The sequence below is a fragment of the Panthera pardus genome, unplaced genomic scaffold (genome assembly GCF_024362965.1).
Source record: "Panthera pardus isolate Hobbes unplaced genomic scaffold, ASM2436296v1 HiC_scaffold_22, whole genome shotgun sequence".
NCBI lineage: Eukaryota > Metazoa > Chordata > Mammalia > Carnivora > Felidae > Panthera > Panthera pardus.
Window position 1 is genome coordinate 10,341,415 of NW_026526788.1, and position 18,603 is coordinate 10,360,017.

Here is an 18,603-nt window from a genome sequence, read left to right on the forward strand (position 1 = left end):
GGAGTTATTGTTTAATAGGTATAGAATTTCAGTTTTACAAGATGAAAAGAGTATGGGGATGGATGGTAGTGACAGACACACAACAACATGAATGCATTTAATACCACTTAAGTGTACACTTAAAAGTGTTTAAGATGGTAAATTTTATGTTATTTGTATTTTGCCACAATTAAAAAAGAAAAAAGTAATAATGTACTGACATGTACTAAACAGGGACACACCCTGGAAACATGCTAAGTGAAAGAAGCCAGACACAAATGGCCATATGCTGAATGACTCCACTTGTAATATATTCACAACAGATCAACCCATAGAGACACAACACAAGTTGTCGGTTGCCAGGGGTTGGGTGAATAGAAGAACAGGGAGAAACTTATTAATGAGTAAAGGGCTTTATTTAGAATGATGGGAATATTTTGAAACTCAATAAAGGTAGTGGTTTCATAACACTGTGTAGTAAATGTACTGATTTGACTTGGTTGCTTTAAAATCATTTTGTTTTGGGGGCACCTGGGTGGCTCAGTCAGTTGAGCCTCCTACTTGATTTCAGCTCACGTCATGATCATACCATGGTTGTGAGATCGAGCCCCACATCATCAGGCTCTACACTAGGTGTGGAGTCTGCTTAAGATTCTCTCCCTCCCTCCTTCCTTACCCCTCCTGGCATGCATGCTCCTGCTCTCTCTCTCTCTCTCTCTCTCTCTCTCTCTCAAAAAAAATAATAATTTTGCGATATGAATTTCACCTCAATATATTGGAGTTTTTTTAATATGTAAGAAGAAGGTGTGGATGATAAAATTGCAATGAAAGATGAAGGAGTTAAAACCACGTATCACTAACTACAACAAAAAGGAAACATTAAATTCCCAATATAAAAGACATAGCATTTCATATTGGGCTAAAAATGTCTAGTCACATGTTCTTTACTAAAAAATATATTCACAAAGAACATGTAAAATCTCACTAAGGTGCATTACCCCCATGACGCAAAACCTCCAGGATATCAGAGGATGGAACGACTGACTGGTGAGTGAGAATGGATAATATCTCCTTTTACAATCAAGTGTTTTCAGTTATCTGCTTTCAACTAAGTTGAAAGGGAAATTAATCAGAGTTGCATTAAGAAAACAATTCCACTGGGGCACCTGGGTGGCTCAGTCGGTTGAGCGTCCGACTTCAGCTCAGGTCATGATCTCACAGCTCATGGGTTCGAGCCCCGCATCGGGCTCTGTGCTGATGGCTCGGAGCCTGGAGCCTGCTTCGGATTCTGTGTCTCCCTCTCTCTCTGCCCCTAACCCACTCGCATTCTGTCTCTGTCTCTCTCAAAATAAATAAACGTTAAAAAAAAATTAAAAAAAAAAAAAAAAGAAAACAATTCCACTTACAACAGCATCTAAAAGAATAAAATACTTAAGAATACATTTAAGCAAGCGGTTGTAAGATTTGCACACTGAAAACTACAAAATATTGCTGAAAGAAATTAAAGAAGACCTAGGCAAATGGAAAAACACCTCACATTCACGGATTATAAAACATCCCCAAAGTGATATACAGATTCAATGCAATCCTTATCAAAATCTCAACAACTTTAGGGTTTTTGTTTTGTGTGTTGTGTGTTTTGTGTGTGTGTGTGTGTGTTGTTTTGTTTCTTTGTTTGTTTTGTAGAAATAGAAAGGCTAATCTAAAATTCACATGGACTTGCAAGGGACCTTGCTGCAGAACACAGTTTGGCGGCTTCACAATACGTTAAACATAGAATGCGCCATCAATGTTACTGCCAGGAAAGTGAAATAGGTCTTCAACAAAAGCTTGTACGTGAATGCTCACAGCAGCACTATTCTCAATAGCCAAACATGGAATCACTCCAAATGCCCATCAATTGATGGACACACAAAAGGTGGTGTATACACACAAGGGAATATCACTCAGTCACAAAAGCAGGTGAAGTAATGATAACAAGCTACAACATGGGTGGGTCTTGAAAACATTAAAGGAAGTGAAAGAAGTCACACATGAAAGACTATCCATTTATATCAGATATCCAGAACAGACAAATCCACGAACAGAAAGTAGATTAGTGGTTGCTAGGGGCTGGGGAGACTGGGGAGGAATTGTTCATTAAGTCACGGCACTGCTTATTAAAAGTATGAGGTTTCTTTCCGGTGTGATGAAACTATTCTGACAGGAGATGGCAGTTATGGTTGTACAACATTGTAAATGTATTAAGTGCAACTCAATTCTACACTTTAAAAAGGTTTAAGGGTGAATTACACATCATGTGTATTTTACCACAACTGAAAGAGTGGAATCCCTCACCAGACTCTGCAAAAATTTAGATTCTGCCCAGTCCCCAGGGCAGTCACAAAGCCTACCTCCTCCTACGGACCATCCTAGATCATCATGGTCTGTCCAAATTCGCTCCTTCTTTGAACAACCATGAGTCCTAATGCTGGCACAATTCACGTGCCACTCAAATTTTCCTCTGAATTGGACGAGAATTATTCACGTTATTCCTACCACTTTTTTAGTAACTGCAGGACTGTCACTGGAAGGGACACAATGTCACCAAATGAAGGTTATCAAAAAACTTGTTTATGTTCCAGTTTCAAAACTCAGTAAGATCTCAAGATGGGCATTTATCCACAGGGCATCTTTGCCCTACTGTATCAGAGGTCGGCAAACAGCAAACCTGTAACTTGTGGACTTGTGCTCTATATCTTCCCTGATGTTAACATTTTTATTTGTACTATTTCATGTGAAGGTATAGACGTTTTATAATAAACCTCACACAAATTGTATCAACCTCACATAATCACTGTTAGGCAAAACTGTGAGTAAATGAACAACTCACCTGGGATGTGATCATCTTCTGCTGGCCCTGGAAGAGTGGGGACAGCCAGGAGGGCACAGCTGAGAAGGAAAGACGGATCGTGAGAGATGCCACCGGCCTACAAAATTCCACGTAGCTGCTGGCAAAGCAGCTCTGAAGGGGAGATGCTTTGAGAAGGGACAGAAAGGATGAGAGGAAGGGAGGGAGCAGCCCACGAACAATTCCGGAGGGCTGAGACTCACTCGGTTTTAAATGTAAAAACATTTGTTTTCGGGGTGCCTGGAGGCTCAGTAGGTGGGGCCAGCGACTCTTGATCTCGGGTTGTAGATTTGAGTCCCATGTTGGGTAGAGACGTACTAAAGATAAAAGACTTAAATTTTGTTGGGGCACCTGGGTGGCTCAGTCGGTTAAGCATCCAGCTCTTGATTTTTGGCTCAGGTCATGGATCTCACAGTCCGTGAGTTCGAGCCCCGCTTCAGGCTCTGCGTTGACAGTGCAGAGCCTGCTTGGGATTCTCTCTCTCTTCCTCTCTGCCCCTTCCCATGTTGTGCCCGCACACTTTCTCTCAAAAAATTTTTTTTTCAAAAAAAAAATAAAAAATAAATTTTTTTACTGAGTTACTAACAACGTACACTCTAACCCAGAAAAAGGTAAACAACACAGTACACTAATTAAGCAAATTAAGACAAGCCAAGGAATGGAACATAGGGATTTCATGAAAACTGATGCTGAGCAAAAAATACTCAAGTCGTAATATTCATTACACACCAGAGAGTCCCACTAGGTTCTGAAAAAAGGGAGAGAGTTTTAAAGGCTGATCTTTTTTGTAAGGGGCAAAAAAAAGAGGTTGCTTTAACTCAGTTTTAGGTTCTTGAACATATCTTTTGATTAAAAACAACCACCACAAACTGGTTCTGACTTATCTGTTGCCAAAGCAGAAAACACCTGCCAGGGCCATCAGGAGACTCAATGTCTGCTTTTGGTTTTGCCAGCACAAAATGTGTGACTATGAGCGGTCACTGAGACCTAAAGGCCTCTCCTGCAGTACCATCTCGGATTCTATCAGATCGGGACAGAGGCAGCATTCAGCCCATGGCTAGTTGTGCTGTCCTGTGCGAAGGGCTCAGAATCTGGGGGTGGAGCAAAGAAGGAAGGGATGAAACAGGTGGTTTCCTTCCACTCGGCTGGCAACACTTCCTTCCACATGATGCCCCCACACCTCCCTCGCGAGCAGTTAAGTATTCTCCGTTCCTTTTGCTTCACCCTCCTCTCCCAGCCACAGCTTCCGTCCCTCCTGAAAGCTGGCCCAGAACGAACACCGTCACCCAGTCTGCGAGGATCTCGACACGACGGCGGTACTGGCAAGGGTCTTTGCTCCTTCCACATTCGCTCTGCATTTCTGCTGCGGTCTGGGGCCAACTGACCGACTGTCCTAGGAGGGATTCCTGCTCTTGGGGGCCCCCTTCTTCCCTCACAAGAGCTGCCCTGTTCCAGGAAAACTGACCATAGCCAGTTAGAATCCTTACCCAAGATCGAAAGCTGTTGGCCCTTCCTGTAACCCTGAATCGCAAGCTGGACCTTCTACGGAACGCAAACTGCTGCTACCGAGGGCACAGGCAAGGCTGCAGGGTGCCGGCGGGACCTGGACGCCATCATTTGGGGTCTCCAGAAACAACAATGAATTCCCCCAATGCAAGGCCACGTTCACTTGAAAATTACTCCCCAGGAGAGGTCAGGGCTCCTGCAGCTACTGCGTCGGCCTCGCTCTCAGGTTTGATGCGAGACAGAGGATGAGGCAGAGAACGCATCTACTGGTTCGCCACCTGGGCTTCCGTCACCTCCCACAGGGCTTTATGCGGTTACCATGGGAACGGGACACTGACCACCGGTGGCTGGGAGGACGAAGACGGACCCGAGTGAAGAAGAACGAGGTCCCCCCCCCCCCAGGAGAGAAGCGACCACCCACGAGCGCCCCCGGGCCAGTTTCCGCCGGTCTTACCGAGGCCTCGGGCGACCCTTCACCTCGGAGACGACAACACGAACCTTCGCTGGGTAACAAGCGCGGGGACGCGCTGGTTCTCATTCGATGCATACAGACGGAGCAGGACTCACCCCGCGCTCAGGCACCGAGCCGTTTCCTCCGTCACCAGCCCCTCCCGCGCGGGGCCTCCGTCCCACGGGTCACCAACAACCACCAGAGCCACCCGGGTCTCACCCACCACGTCCACCCCGCCTGCCCCCAGGCCCTCAGTCGCGAGCGCATCCGGGACCGTCTTCTCGCGATGCCGCGGCGGCGACGTGAACCACCGGGAGGAGCGCAGCGCACATGCGCAGAAGGCCCCGAGCAGCTCCTGCGCCGGAGCAGGAAGCGCGCGCTGAGTTTCCTAAGACCCAGGCGACACCTCCTTCGGAATCAGCCTTCAGGCTTAGGAGACTTTGGGTATAACTGCCCGATTTAGAAAATAAGGTACAAGCAGGAGGCACCGATAGTACAGTTTGACTCATTGCTTAAACGAAATGAATGCTAAGAATCTAAATGCACACCTCTTTCATTAATTCCATTTCCCTGATGAATTGGCTCTCCTAGCAGTTTCTTCTACTGCAAAATGCACCTGCAGAATTTCTTCCAGAGACAGTCTGTGTTCTATTTATATTGTAACATCGACAGTATCATACCTCTCTTATTTCGTTCGTCCTTTCAGACATTCATTGATGAGAAAGCATACCCGATTTAGCATTAGAGTGGTCAGGAATCACCATCCTTATCGCCAAAATTGTTAGGGAAATCTAATTTAAAATAAATCTTCTCCGAACCTAGAAAACTTAACCACTCAGGCAGCAGACAAAGAAAACAATCTTATCATTGAATGGCGGGATATATCTCAAAGACAATCCAAGGACAGAAAGAAATCTCACCCTTTTTTATAGCCAAGCAGATACATCCCATCACATAAATGTTGCAAAAATAAACAATAACTACTTCTCAAGTAGGAGGACTTCACATCATCATTTATCACACATTGTTTGCCCTAAATTTGCCTGGTAATTGGATGACCACCTGTGTTAGTTTATTGGTTTTACAAGTTAAAAAAACAAGCTTCTCCTATCTTTATGACAGGAGGTAGTTTTGCAACTTGGATCAAGACCCCAACCACCAAAGTTTAGGCTTCTACCCTCTCACAGACTCTGGGAGACAGAAGTGCCAGCTCCCTATTACATTTCAAACAGATGGTTCTGAGGTCCTTGGGAAAGACATTCTAGGCTGTAAAACTGCCAAGAGACATTTAAGAAGATTTATGGTTCATTCTCAAAAGCGCAGACAAAGAATTTACAACTTTCAAAGAAAATAATCTACAAGGAGGGATATCTCTTCATTTTTAGCAGAATATTAAGCCTCTTATTTTTCATTTGTATATGCCCTTCCACCACTCTTACCACTTACGGTTAATGTCGAACCGAAGGTCCTAGAAAGGGAAATTAGGCAATAAAATGGAATAAAAGTCACCCAGATTGGAAATAAAGTGGTAAAACTCTGTCTGCAGATGACATGACCTTCCATGTAGAATATACTTAGGAACATGACAACAAACATCAGAACTAATCAATGATTGCAACACTGTTGCAGGATACAAGATCAATATATTAATATCAAATGAACTTGTACACATTAGCAATGAACAATACAAAAACAAACAAAAAGTTCTTAGAAATGAATTTAACAGGGGCACCAGAGTGGCTCAGTTGGTTAAACATCCAACTTGGGCTCAGGTCATGTAACAAATGTGCCCACATTCAAAAGGAAGGGACACAAGGGCGACTGGGTAGCTCAGTCAGTTGAAAGTCTAACTCCTGATTTTGGCTTAGATCATCTCATGATTTATGAGTTTGAGCCCCACTTCAGGCTCTGCACTGCTGATGCAGAGACTGGTTGGGATTCTTTATCTCCCCACCGTTTGTCGCTCCCCCACCCTCTCTCTCACAAATAAATATACTTTAGAAAGGGTGGGGGGCGGGGACACACAGAACTTCCCTCTCAATGAGATAAGGGTCAAAAGATTTGCAAATATGTTTTGAAACCTTTACACTTAGGAGACCACTTAATAGTGCCTTCTTTCATCTCCCCAACGGAAGATGCAGGGGAGCTGGGAGGTTGAAAACATCTCAAACTTCCTGAGGTTTTATTAACTGCAAAACTATGAGCACTACTGCAAGAATTGTGAGCATTTGTCTAAGTTCAGCACTGAGCAGGCACTTTAAATAGCGACACTTGCACAGGTGTACTCGCATCCCACCTGCGAGAGGTGGTCTATTAAACAAAACGCCGGCGGCTTACAGGGGAAGCGAACGTTCTACGAACGCCTTTTTCAAGAGCCCAGGATTGTGCATACTGAGAAGTGACAGGAGTGCCTTGGTCACTATCAGTAACGTCTGGAACTAGGAAGGGAACAGGAATATCCTGCTCGGCTCCTGTATCATAGCCATAGGACCTGGAGAAACATCTGTTACCGTGATTTACATTCAGGCTGTACTGTGAGGCAAGACATTTCCAGAATTCCTTACCCCACGGTGGGGCACCTCTTGGGTTAATGGCCCAAGAGTACGTAAAATTTGCAGATGGGGCCACTTGTTGGCCAGAGGCGCCAGTCTTAAGAGGACCACTTATGCAGACTCTTGGGTCCTTCCCTTCATCAGGGACATCCTGGATAAGGGATGAAAGCCAGCAACATTCCCCCGAGCTCCATCACATGTCAGGATGATGATGGCATCTGTGAAGTCTAAGAACTGCTACTGCTGCTCATTCAGTTCATTCCAAGGGGCTGTCCCGGTAACGGGGTCCGGGAGACGGGGGACATTTTCCAGCACCACAGATGGGCTGAATGAAGCAGAAGAGCACAGCCCCCTTGCAGCTGGAATACGCCAGAGACCCCACGTTTGGCTCCATCATGCAGCAAGAAGCGTCAGTAACCATGCTTGCAAGGTACTGCTTCCATGACTCAAGCTACAACAGACAGTTGGGTATGGAGGGTCCCCAGGCTCAGGGAGCCTCTTTGTGCTGGGGCACCAAGTATATGACCAACAACTGATGCTCCAATGGGGATTACTGCAAGGCTGAAGAAGGTAGTTTCTTGCATTAGAAGCCACTGGGCAACCTATGGCCACCCTGGGGGGGTCTACAAACTCCAAGAGGAATGGGGGGATACTGGCAAAGTTTCTGCAGTGAAGAAGGGCACTCACAGGACTGCCTGTTGACTTCAATGTGGATTGATTCTAGAGCCTGTTTTTGGAGGGGGCCCTATAGAAGTTGGGCCAATTGAAGATAAAGCCATCAATAAAACTGAGTAAACTGTTTAAGTGGGGAATATGTTCCTTGCAGAACTCAAGAAGAAAAGACACATTTGTATCAACATTCTGTGTGCTAAGAACACACAAGACAAAGAACAGTCAGTAGCAGTTTCATCACAGTGGCAGGGATGCAACAGTCCAAGGTTTACAAGTAATTTTCAGGGAATTTACCTGAGGTGGATCTTTGCAGTATGTATGGGAAAATGAATTATCACAACTTTTGTATGTGAACGCCTAATACATGGGTGAAGGATCTCCTTGGAGGATGAGGTCATCAATATACATACCTGGGTTCCTGAAGAAATCTGGGTGCAATTAAGGTATCGCCTGCAAAGACAATGTGCAATGGCAAAAAGTTGTTGGGATATCCCATTGGCAGCCTGCTGAAGGTGTACCAGGACCCTTTGGAGGCGAGGGCAAACTGTGGCTGAGGTTGCTGAAAACAGCACTGGGAAGAATGTACTGGCAAAACCCATAGTAACAAAATATTGGTTGCTGCTTAGATGAAGGCAGTTATTTCAGGAACAGTGGTGTTGAGTCCTGGACAACTGGCCACAGCATTGAGGATGCGGTGACCCATTGTGACATGCCAACACTATTTCCAGGTTTAAGAACACAGTAAACTGGAGTACTAAATGGAGAAGCAGCAGTGATAATCACTTCGTCTCTGAACAGGTGGTTACCATGCTTTCAACCGGGACATACAGTACACGGGGGTCCCCTTCTGACAACCCAAATTCTACGTGCCAAAAGTTCATATTCACTCGACTGGAACCCACCATGGGAATGGGCTATAATTAAGTCAATGGGTGCTGTGACCACGGAGAACTCAGGCAATAGTTCTGTGGATTAGGAGAAAATATACCTACTCATCCGAATGTCTCAGGTTGTTCATACTGGCAAAAAAAAAAAAAAAAAAATAACACAGCCCGGGTGGCTTACAAACAACACAAATTTATTTCTCACAGTTCTGGAGGCCCTCAAGTCCAAGACAGATGAAGGGGCCAGCGGTATCAGCACGTGGGGAGGGCCTGCCTCCTGGTTCGCAGATAGCTGTCCTTTTGCTCTGTCGTCACTTGTGCAAAAGCCAAAGGCGTTCGCTCAACACTTTTGAGGGCTTTACTCCCATTCATGAGAGCACTACCCCCATAACCTCATCACATCCCAAAGGCCCCACCTCCAGAGACCATCACACTGAGGACTGCAGTTCAACATATAAGTTCTGAGGAAACAGTCACCCGCACTCCATTTTGTGGTCAGTAACTCCTCTAAGATTTTGGGGAATGATATGATCAAATTTAGCCGAAGGCCCAAATACAGCTGTAATTCAAGCCTTGTGTAAGGTCATGACAATTTGTCAACGGTGCGTTTCAGCAGATATTTAAGTCATTTCACAAACGATCTAGTGAAGGTACAAAAGCCAGTTAGTGCCCTTTGATCTTCTGTTGCATAAGTTATCTTCGTATAGTTTGGACTCCCAGCTGGGGCAATCTGTGCACCTTCATTTCTGTCACTTCCTTGTTTCCTTTTCCTGTACCTAAGTTCCTCCCACCCCTCATTCTTTCTTGCCAATTCTTTCCTTTTTGTTGTCACTCAATATACGTCAGGGGGTTTTCTATTTATTCTGATCACACGTACAAGTTGCCTTCTCCAGAGAGCCCCCGGGGAGGATCTACGGGCTCAAGAGCCCACTCTATGGCAAAGGTTACATTGCTTCATACGGATTAAGGATCCTGGGCTTACGCTGCATTCCAATGGTCCCCTTTGCTGTGGCACAGGGTGAGTGCTTTCCCCTCTGAGCAGGACGATGAGAACTTTTCTCAACAGAGGCAGCAGAGCACAGCTGCAAGGAGCAAGCGTGGCCCATAACCCGGCGGTTGACCGAATGTCTTCCGTAGGGCTGCCTTTTTGCAACAGTGCAGGTTTCTTCTCTCTCATTTCTCTCTCTACAAATTCCCTCACAGTATTTTGGGTTTCTAGCCATGTGAAGTGACAGCATTCAGTTATTGTCGCCATCCTGACACCTGTGGCGGGGGCCTGGGTGGTTACAAGGAAAAGGACCACAGCCCGGCAGTCGCCTCATAGGCAACTGCTGCTTCCCGCAGGGAATGCCAGTCAATCTCTCTGGGGTCACGGTTCACAAACAATAAGGTCATTCTGTCATGGCAAGGGTCAAGGCCATCAAGCCCCAGGACTCCAAGGGTAGTCCTTTGGTGTACTGAAAAAACCCCAGCACCTCGCAAACCCCAGGTTCACTGGCTGAGGGTTCTGCATTAGCGCAGTTGAGGTCCTTCCTCTGGCCATTTGGAAGACATCCCCTTTTCTTTCTCATCAGCCTCTGGGCCACAGGACACCACAGGTGTGCACCTCGGCACCCTCGGGCGTGAGGCGTGTGTGCAATGGCAGCAGGGGAAGGGGCAGCAAGAGATGGGGACGGCCGCTGCCCGCACGTGAACAACAGCTCATCACACACCGAGGGCCGTGCACGCTTCATGCTCCCGGGACCAGGGCAGCCCAGCTTTCCAAACTTTCACCAAGGGCCATCTGCATGCCCTCCCCGCTGGGGCACAATGACAAAAACTGGTAAGCGTGGCTACCCTCAACAGCCGGGGACGGCCAACACACGGTACACAGTAACCGGAGAGTGCCAGCCAGACCCTCGACCCTGGGTACCTGGGGCTCAAATGCTCACCAGTTAAAGTGCGGTGTCGTCACTGCCTCTACAGGCGGAGCGTCTCACGACACCAGCCAAACTGACTGAACCCGGAGCCCAGGCACCTGGGGTACGGCCAATTAACAATTCTTAGGGCCAAGAGCTTGTTGCCAGGGGAGGAAACAGTGACACCCAAAACAGGCAGCACAGTCCACAGCAAGAGGCTGTCTGCAGCAACCGGTAGCTCGGTCCCAGGTGGCCTTTGTCCTATCTCAGAACTCGTTAGTCAACAACAATCACTTAATGACAATTGGATGAACTAGGTCTTACGTGGTGACCCGGGTCTTAGATGGACCATCCTCTTAGTCATGCCCACTGTGTTAACTGCCTCCTGCTCGGAGGGTTCACTCCATGTTGGTTTCAGATGTCAAGAGTCTAGGACACTGGGCCTTAACTTCAGACCACAGTTACTGTAATTAAAAATATTCTGAAGACTATAGACACAGCTCAAATGTTCATCAGTGGCCGTTATATTTGTAGTGCAGGAACACGGGACCAACGGAAACTTAGTACAGAAACAAGATGTTATGAAGAGAGGTGAGAAATTTACGGCACTTGCAGAAAAGACAAGGAGGCTTACAACAACAGGAAGCTACAGCTGAAAATAGGCTTTAGTGATGGTCAGTATATGATTTCTGAGAATGCATTCTGCCTCCCACCATGGGAAAAGTGGTACTGAATACTGTGTTTCTAACTTCGTAATTATAGAAGAAACACCCTCGGAGATTCCTCTATATTGCTATAGGCAGACAGGATGGTTCATTTCTTTCACACACTTTCCATTTTAGCGTAGTCGTAGAGTTACAGACACATGGAGCAGAAAGTCGAGTTCCTATACACCCCTTCACTCCTCCCCCTCTGCAGCCCCCCATCATGCATATCTTGCAGTAGTGTGGTCCATTTGTTACAACTGATGCGTCAATGCTGATACAGGAGTACTACCTGAAGACCACAGTTTACATTAGGCCTTACCCCGTGTTACATTTTTGGGCACTGGCAAAGGATCCGCACGCCATGTACCATTACGATATCCTACAGCATACTCCCACTGTCCTAAAAGCCCTCCATAATCCACCTATTCAGCCTTCCCTCCCTGCCTCAATCCTCTGGCAACCACCGATCCTTTTACTGTCTCCCCACGTGCCTTTCCAGAACGCACTACAACTGGTAATGTAAGGTGGAAAGCCTTTCCGATTGGCTTGTCTCATTCAACAATATGCACGTAAAGGCTCCTGCATGTCTCCTGTTACCGAACGGCTCCTTTCTTTGTACCACCCACCCAATCACCGTATCCTAAAACCTGGCTAACTCGCGTCAGCGCGTTTTATTGTCGACTCCTGGAAATTTCCTACATGGGCAATCACGTTATGTGTGACTGTACACAGTTTTCTCTCCTCCTTCCCAATCCAAGTCTCTCTCCTTCTCTGGTCTTGCTCTGTCGGCGAGGACTTCCAGAAGGAGGGTGAAAGAGCAGGGACAGGGACCTCTTTGCTCTCCTCTTCTCACTGGGAAAGCATCTAGTGTCTCACCATGAAAGTACAACGTTAGCTGTAGGGCTGTTGGAGATGTTCTGTACCAAGTTAATGTTCCCCATACTCCCGGCCTGCTGAGATTTCTTATTGTGGATGTGGGTTAACGTTTTGTGAAAGACTCTTCTGCACCTACTGATAAGATCATATGATTATTTCTTCTTTTGCCTCTTGATGTGACAGGTGACTACCCGACTATCAAATGTTGAACCAGCACAGCACCCCTGGAATAAATCCCACATGGTCATGGCACGTAATTATATATTGTGGGATTCAACTTTGTGATGATTTGTTGAGGATCTCAGCATCTATGTTCCGAGACATATAGACATCTAGCTTTCCTTTTCAGAATTTTTTTAATCACACCCAACCTAGGGTTCGAACTCAGGACCCCGAGATTAAGAGTCACATGTTCTACTGACTCAGCCAGCCAGGCACCCCTGTTGCTTTCCTTTCCTATAATGTCTCTGCCCGCTTTTGCTACTATAATAAGCATCACAGAATGAGTTAGGAAGGATTTCTTCTCCTACTTTTTGGAAGAGGTGTAGAGAACTGGTATCATTTCTTCCTTCCTTAAGTGTTTGCTAGAAGTCACCAGTGAACACATCTGGGCCTGAACTTTCTGATTTGGAAGATTAAGGATGAACTCAATTTTCTTAATAGATATTTGCCTATACAAATTTATACTTCTGTGAGTTTCGGCAGATTGTGTGTCTCAAGGAATAGATCTAGGTTATGAAATTTGTGGGCAGAGTTGTCTGTAACATTACTATCCTTCTAATGTCCATGTTATCAGTTGTTCTTTCTTTCACTTCTGACATTGGCAGCTTGTATCTTTTCTTTTTTCTTAGTTAACCGAAGGTTTATCAATTTTATTGACCTTTTCAAATAATTAACTTTTGGTGTATTGGTTTTGTCTTTTCAAAGATCTCACAGATTTCTGCTCTAATTCTTATTATTTCATTTGTTTTCCTTACTTTGGATTTAATTAGCTCTCTTCTACTTCTCTAAGATGAAAGCTTAGAGTATCTGTGCAATTTAAGATCATTAGTTTGTGTAACCTGATTTATGACATCGGATAATGAAATGTAGTATACCACCTTTACACCTGTCGGTCCATAAAAGCCTCACTCTCACCTTACTCTGGCTCTGCTCCCGTCTCAACCCACCTTCTCATATAATCAAAATCCCATGAGCCCAGATATGTTTCTGGGTACACTGGACCTGTGATTTTACAGCCTAATTTACAACCCTGAGTGACATACAGCCTGTCTGTGGCTTCTATTCTGAAGACTGCCTTAGAGGGCAGTTACCTACAGGGGTTTGTTAAAAATTGAGGCTGAGGGCTGGAGGATTCACATAAATACACTCAAGGCAGTTTGAAAGGACCAAGGGTGAGAGGGGAAAATGAGATCATAGACTAGATATCCCTCTGCACAGAGCACTTTTTATTTACCATTTTGATATTTTACGTATTTTAAGTGGTTACATATTAGCTTTGGGGGCCTCCTTTCCAGAGGTTCCTCCAGGCCCTGACATACATGGGAGATGCTGAACTAGGAGTGTCTAGTTTCAATTCACAATCATATTAAATTCCACTACACATATGGAAGAGACACAGTTAATAGAAGGTACCGTTTGTAGAAACAGGAGTCCTGCAAACTTAAGGGATACTTCACATAAGCATTTAACGCTGTTGCCCTAATTATTCAATTTGTCTCTGTTTTAAAAACTTCATACTCACATGAATTGCCAGGATAGGGTTGCAGAAAGGGTATTATTAACACAAGGGACCTGCTTGTGGTGAAATCTTGGTTCCTTTTTTAACCCTAATACAATACAGATTCCAGATTCCTTTTTGATTTTGTAGCCTGTGCTCACGGGTACTCAAACTATAAGCGACAACAGTTTGTAAAACTTCACATAAACACAAAGTGCACGTAAAAACCGCTGAAGTGTGAATGACAGTATGTGACTTAGTATGAAGGTACCATCCGTATTTCTGCTCGAGAATATACCTTTGTTATGTAAAATATCTTAAGAGGAAGCTCAGAGAAGGGCACATGAGAAATCTATGTATTACTGCAACTTCTTTTATTTCATTTTACTACTTTTTTTTTTGCTTGTTTGTACAACACACAATATTCATCTATAAATTACAAATTCTTAGGTTTCCTAAGACAAATATGGCATCAAAACTACAACACAATTTCCAATGTTATATTACCTCTAAAGAGAATCTTCAAGCTGTATGTCTCAAACTGAAAGATTTCTCCTTAGTAGAAATTCTGACATAACCTAGTTTGTATTTTTGCTAAAAACAAATGACAAAATCAAAAAATCTGCAAGGTTTTATACCTACATTTGCTAGGGGACATTCAAAGGAATGTTACCTAACAAGACTGTCCTTTATGTGTTGCAGTCTACTTCGGGGTAAAATAAGACCAGTTTGTGGACGCAAGTTATTCAACATTCAGGATATCGACATTGCTTCCTCTACGTGAGTTCTCTGAAGTGTAGTGACTGCTTAACCACAGCTCAACATTCCTAAGACCCACTGCAATCCTAAGGTTTTTCTTGTGTGTGTGTTCTCTGATGTACAATGAGGTTTGACTTCTGAGAGAAGGGCTTTCCACATGTGTTACATTCATAGGGCTTCTCCCCTGTGTGTGACCTCTGATGATTAACAAGGTTTGATTTACGGTAAAAAATTTTCCCACATTCATTACACTGACAAGATTTCTCCCCTGTGTGAGCCCTATAATGCACTGTGAGGGATGATTTGTGACTGAAGGATTTCCCACAGTCATTACATGCGTAAGGTTTCTCTCCTGTGTGTTTTCTCTGATGTAAAATAAGTCCTGACTTCACACAAAAAAATTTCCCACATTCACTACATTTATAGGGCTTTTCTTCTCTATGAGTTCTCTGGTGCACAACTAGAGCTGACTTATCACAGAAAGACCTTCCACATTCATTACATTCATAGGGTTTCTCCCCTGTGTGTTTTCTGTGATGTAAAGTAAGTCCTGACTTCACACAGAAAGACTTCCCACATTCATTACATTTATAGGGCTTTTCTGCTCTATGAGTTCTCTGGTGCACAATTAGAGCTGATTTGTGACAGAAAGCCTTTCCACATTCATTACACTCATAGGGTTTCTCTCCTATGTGGATTCTCTGGTGCTGAGTGAGCTGAGACTTCTGGCAGAACGTTTTCCCACATTCGTTACATCTGTAGGGTTTCTCCCCTGTGTGTATCCTAATATGTTTATGTAGGGACGATTTACTATAGAAGATTTTTCCACATTCATGACACTCGAAGGGTTTCTCCCCTGTATGTGTCCTGTGATGTTGAGAGAGGGTGGATTTATGGCTGAAGAATTTCCCGCATTCAGGACACACAAAGGGTTTCTCCCCTGTGTGAATTCTCTGATGCACCATGTGGTCAGACTTCAAACACGTTTTCCCACATTCGCAACATTCATAAGGTTTCAACCCTGTATGAATTATCTGATGCCTGGTGAGAACTGACTTCTGGTAGAAAGTTTTCCCGCATACATTACATTTGTAGGGCTTATCCCCTATGTGGGTTCTCTGATGTTGTGTAAGATGTGACTTCCGACAGAAAGATTTCCCACAGTCAGGACATTCAAATGGTTTCTCCCCTGTATGAGTTCTCTGATGCAGGATAAGGTGTGAATTGATCCAAAAGGATTTCCCACATTCATAGCATTCATAGGGTTTCGGCCCTATGTGTGTCCTTTGGTGTTTGGTGAGGTCTGTCTTCTGGTAAAAAGTTTTCCCACACGCGCTACACTGATAGGGTTTCTCCCCTGTATGTATTCTCTGGTGTATCGTGAGGGCTGACTTGTGGCTGAAGGCTTTACCACATTCGTTGCACACATAGGGCTTCTCCCCCGTGTGTGATCTCTGATGTTTCGTGAGGTCTGACTTCTCCCAGAAAGTTTTTCCACATTCATCACACTGAAAGCGTTTCTCTCCTGTGTGTATCCTCTGATGTCGAGTGAGGTGGGACTTATGCCAAAACGCTTTCCCACATTCATTGCATTCAAAGTGTTTCTCTCCTGTATGAGTTTTCTGAAGCTGTGGAAGGCATAAATCCCCCCGGAAATGTTCCCCACTCTCACCACACTCCGAGGGTTTCATACGTGCCCCATGAGGTTTCAAAAGGGTAGACTTCACACATAACGATTTCCCACAACCACGCAGTCCACAGTGATTCTCTTCGGAGGCATTCATGTGATGTAACAGGAAAGAGGAGTCAGGAAAGAAGGTTCTCCCATATTCAATACATTCAGAGTGATTCTCTTCAGTGATCGCTCTCTTGTACGTACTCAATGTTGCCTTTTTGGGGAAGGTTTCTTGATACATGTAATATTCAAAATTTTGCTCTACACTTTGAATCTTCTCACGATCAACAGGGTCCTCATCCTGACTGAAAGTTTCCCCATGTTTAAAAAATTCACTTTTCTCGCTAGTAGTTTTCTCATGTTTAATACTGAGTAGCAATTTTCCATAGGCACTAAATTCACCAGTCTTTTCTCCCAAACGTCTTTTCTTATTGATACACAATTCAGAAATACAGCTGAAACTCACTCCATATGAGTCACACTGACAGAGGCTTTCTCTGGAAGGAAACGAATTTGTGTCCAGGTTAAATGGTTTTCCTATTACAATATCACGTTCCTTGGTCAGCGTTTTCTTACTGATGGATGCAACTTCCCTCACAGGTTTATGCTGGTTTTCTCGGCTCCTTCCTTTCTTGTGATCAGTTTCCCAGACTTCTAAAGATAAGAAAAATTAACCGTATACATAAATACTAACACATTTCTTCTGGAATGCAACATATATACAAATGCCCTATGTTTTAGTGGATTTTGATTTCTTGTCTAGTCCCCAGGGAAGAAAATAACTATAAGTACTTATTTTTTCGATTTCTTCTGTTGGACATGAAAATACGAAAATGGAAACAAGAAACAAAAGGCCCGGCATGGTGGAAGAAAGGAGAGGAAACTACTACAACCATACATCTGCATTCCGACGTCTGAGGAGTAACGGCAGCTACTAAATTCGGAACGCCTCCATCTATCCTCCAAATACCTCTAAAGATCAACATACGGAGAGCAAATAAAATGACCAATTGACAACCCGCGACTTCAGCATAACTGGGAAATACAAAATACTACTGACTTCAAACCACCACTGAGGAAATAAACATTTAATACAGAAGAAACTGATAAAAGAGCTCACATCTATAGAAAGAGCTTGAGCCCGTGGCAACTACACGTGGAGGAAGAGACAGAGAACTTAGAGATAATTAAAGTCCTTTGTTTTAAATACTTACTTATTTTTGAGAGAGAGACAGGGAAACAGAGTGTGAGCGAGGAAGGGACAGAGAGAGAGGGATACACAGAATCTGAAGCAGGCTCCAGGCTCCAAGCTCGTAGCACAGAGCACGACATGGGGCTCCAACTCACGAACCGTTAAGATCCTGACCTGAGCTGAAGTCAGACGCTCAACAGACTAAACCACCCAGGCGCCCCTAGAACGTATAGATAATTAAATGCAAATAAAATCACTCCCTCAAAGGAGAAGTCCCACCGTGAGACGGAAAATATGGAGCAGACATCTTCGTTCTGACAGATGACAGCTCAGACCACCGAGAACTCCAACACAAGGGACTTGGAGTATTAATGGGAACTACGGAGGCAAGGGCTGATCGGGTGAGGAATTCAATTGTCAAAAGGCCAGAGTGATCTTAGAATATGACTCAAATTGTAAGAACCTGGTTATGAGCTCAACTGTCCCCCTCCCAAATTCGTATGTTGAAGCCGTGAGGTTTAATTACATTATCAGGGTGTAGCACTAATGACAGGAAAGACATCCATATCAGAAGCCGAAGAGACACCAGCCCTTTCCTGCTCTCCCTGTTTGCAGAAAAAAAGCCATGTGAGGAGAGGGCCACAAGGTGCTGTCTGCAAGCTGAAGACAGAGGGCTCACCAGAAGGCACCCGAGGGCACCCTGAGGATACCTTCATCTTGGCCATACAGCCTCCAGATGTGTGAAAAAATAAATTTGTTACTTAGGCCACCCACTCTGTGGTGTTTTTGGTAAAATGGTCCAGGCAGATTTAACAGAAAGTACAAAAAGAAAAGAGACTTGA

The 18,603-nt window shown here is 44.6% G+C and overlaps 2 protein-coding genes across 7 annotated transcripts in view; both read right to left on the reverse strand.

Annotated features, from left to right (window-relative positions):
• Positions 1–5,125, reverse strand: part of LOC109248852 (zinc finger protein 37A-like) — an 87,804-nt gene extending 82,679 nt beyond the window's left edge. For 2 of the 6 annotated variants that reach the window (XM_019418895.2, XM_019418896.2), the window contains exon 1: positions 4,830–5,125. In XM_019418895.2, the coding sequence (XP_019274440.2) occupies positions 4,830–4,922 (93 nt within the window). In that variant the 5' untranslated portion in view covers positions 4,923–5,125. Of the gene's footprint in view, positions 1–2,851; positions 2,911–4,829 lie in introns of all 6 variants that reach the window. The other 4 variants (XM_053910140.1, XM_019418894.2, XM_019418892.2 and 1 more) reach the window with 3 other exon arrangements.
• A 3,982-nt stretch (positions 5,126–9,107) lies between these two features.
• Positions 9,108–18,603, reverse strand: part of LOC109248849 (zinc finger protein 33B-like) — a 34,194-nt gene continuing 24,698 nt past the window's right edge. The window contains exon 4 of the mRNA XM_019418887.2: positions 9,108–17,223. Coding sequence (XP_019274432.2) covers positions 14,981–17,223 — 2,243 coding nt within the window. The 3' untranslated portion in view covers positions 9,108–14,980. The remainder of the gene's footprint in view (positions 17,224–18,603) is intronic.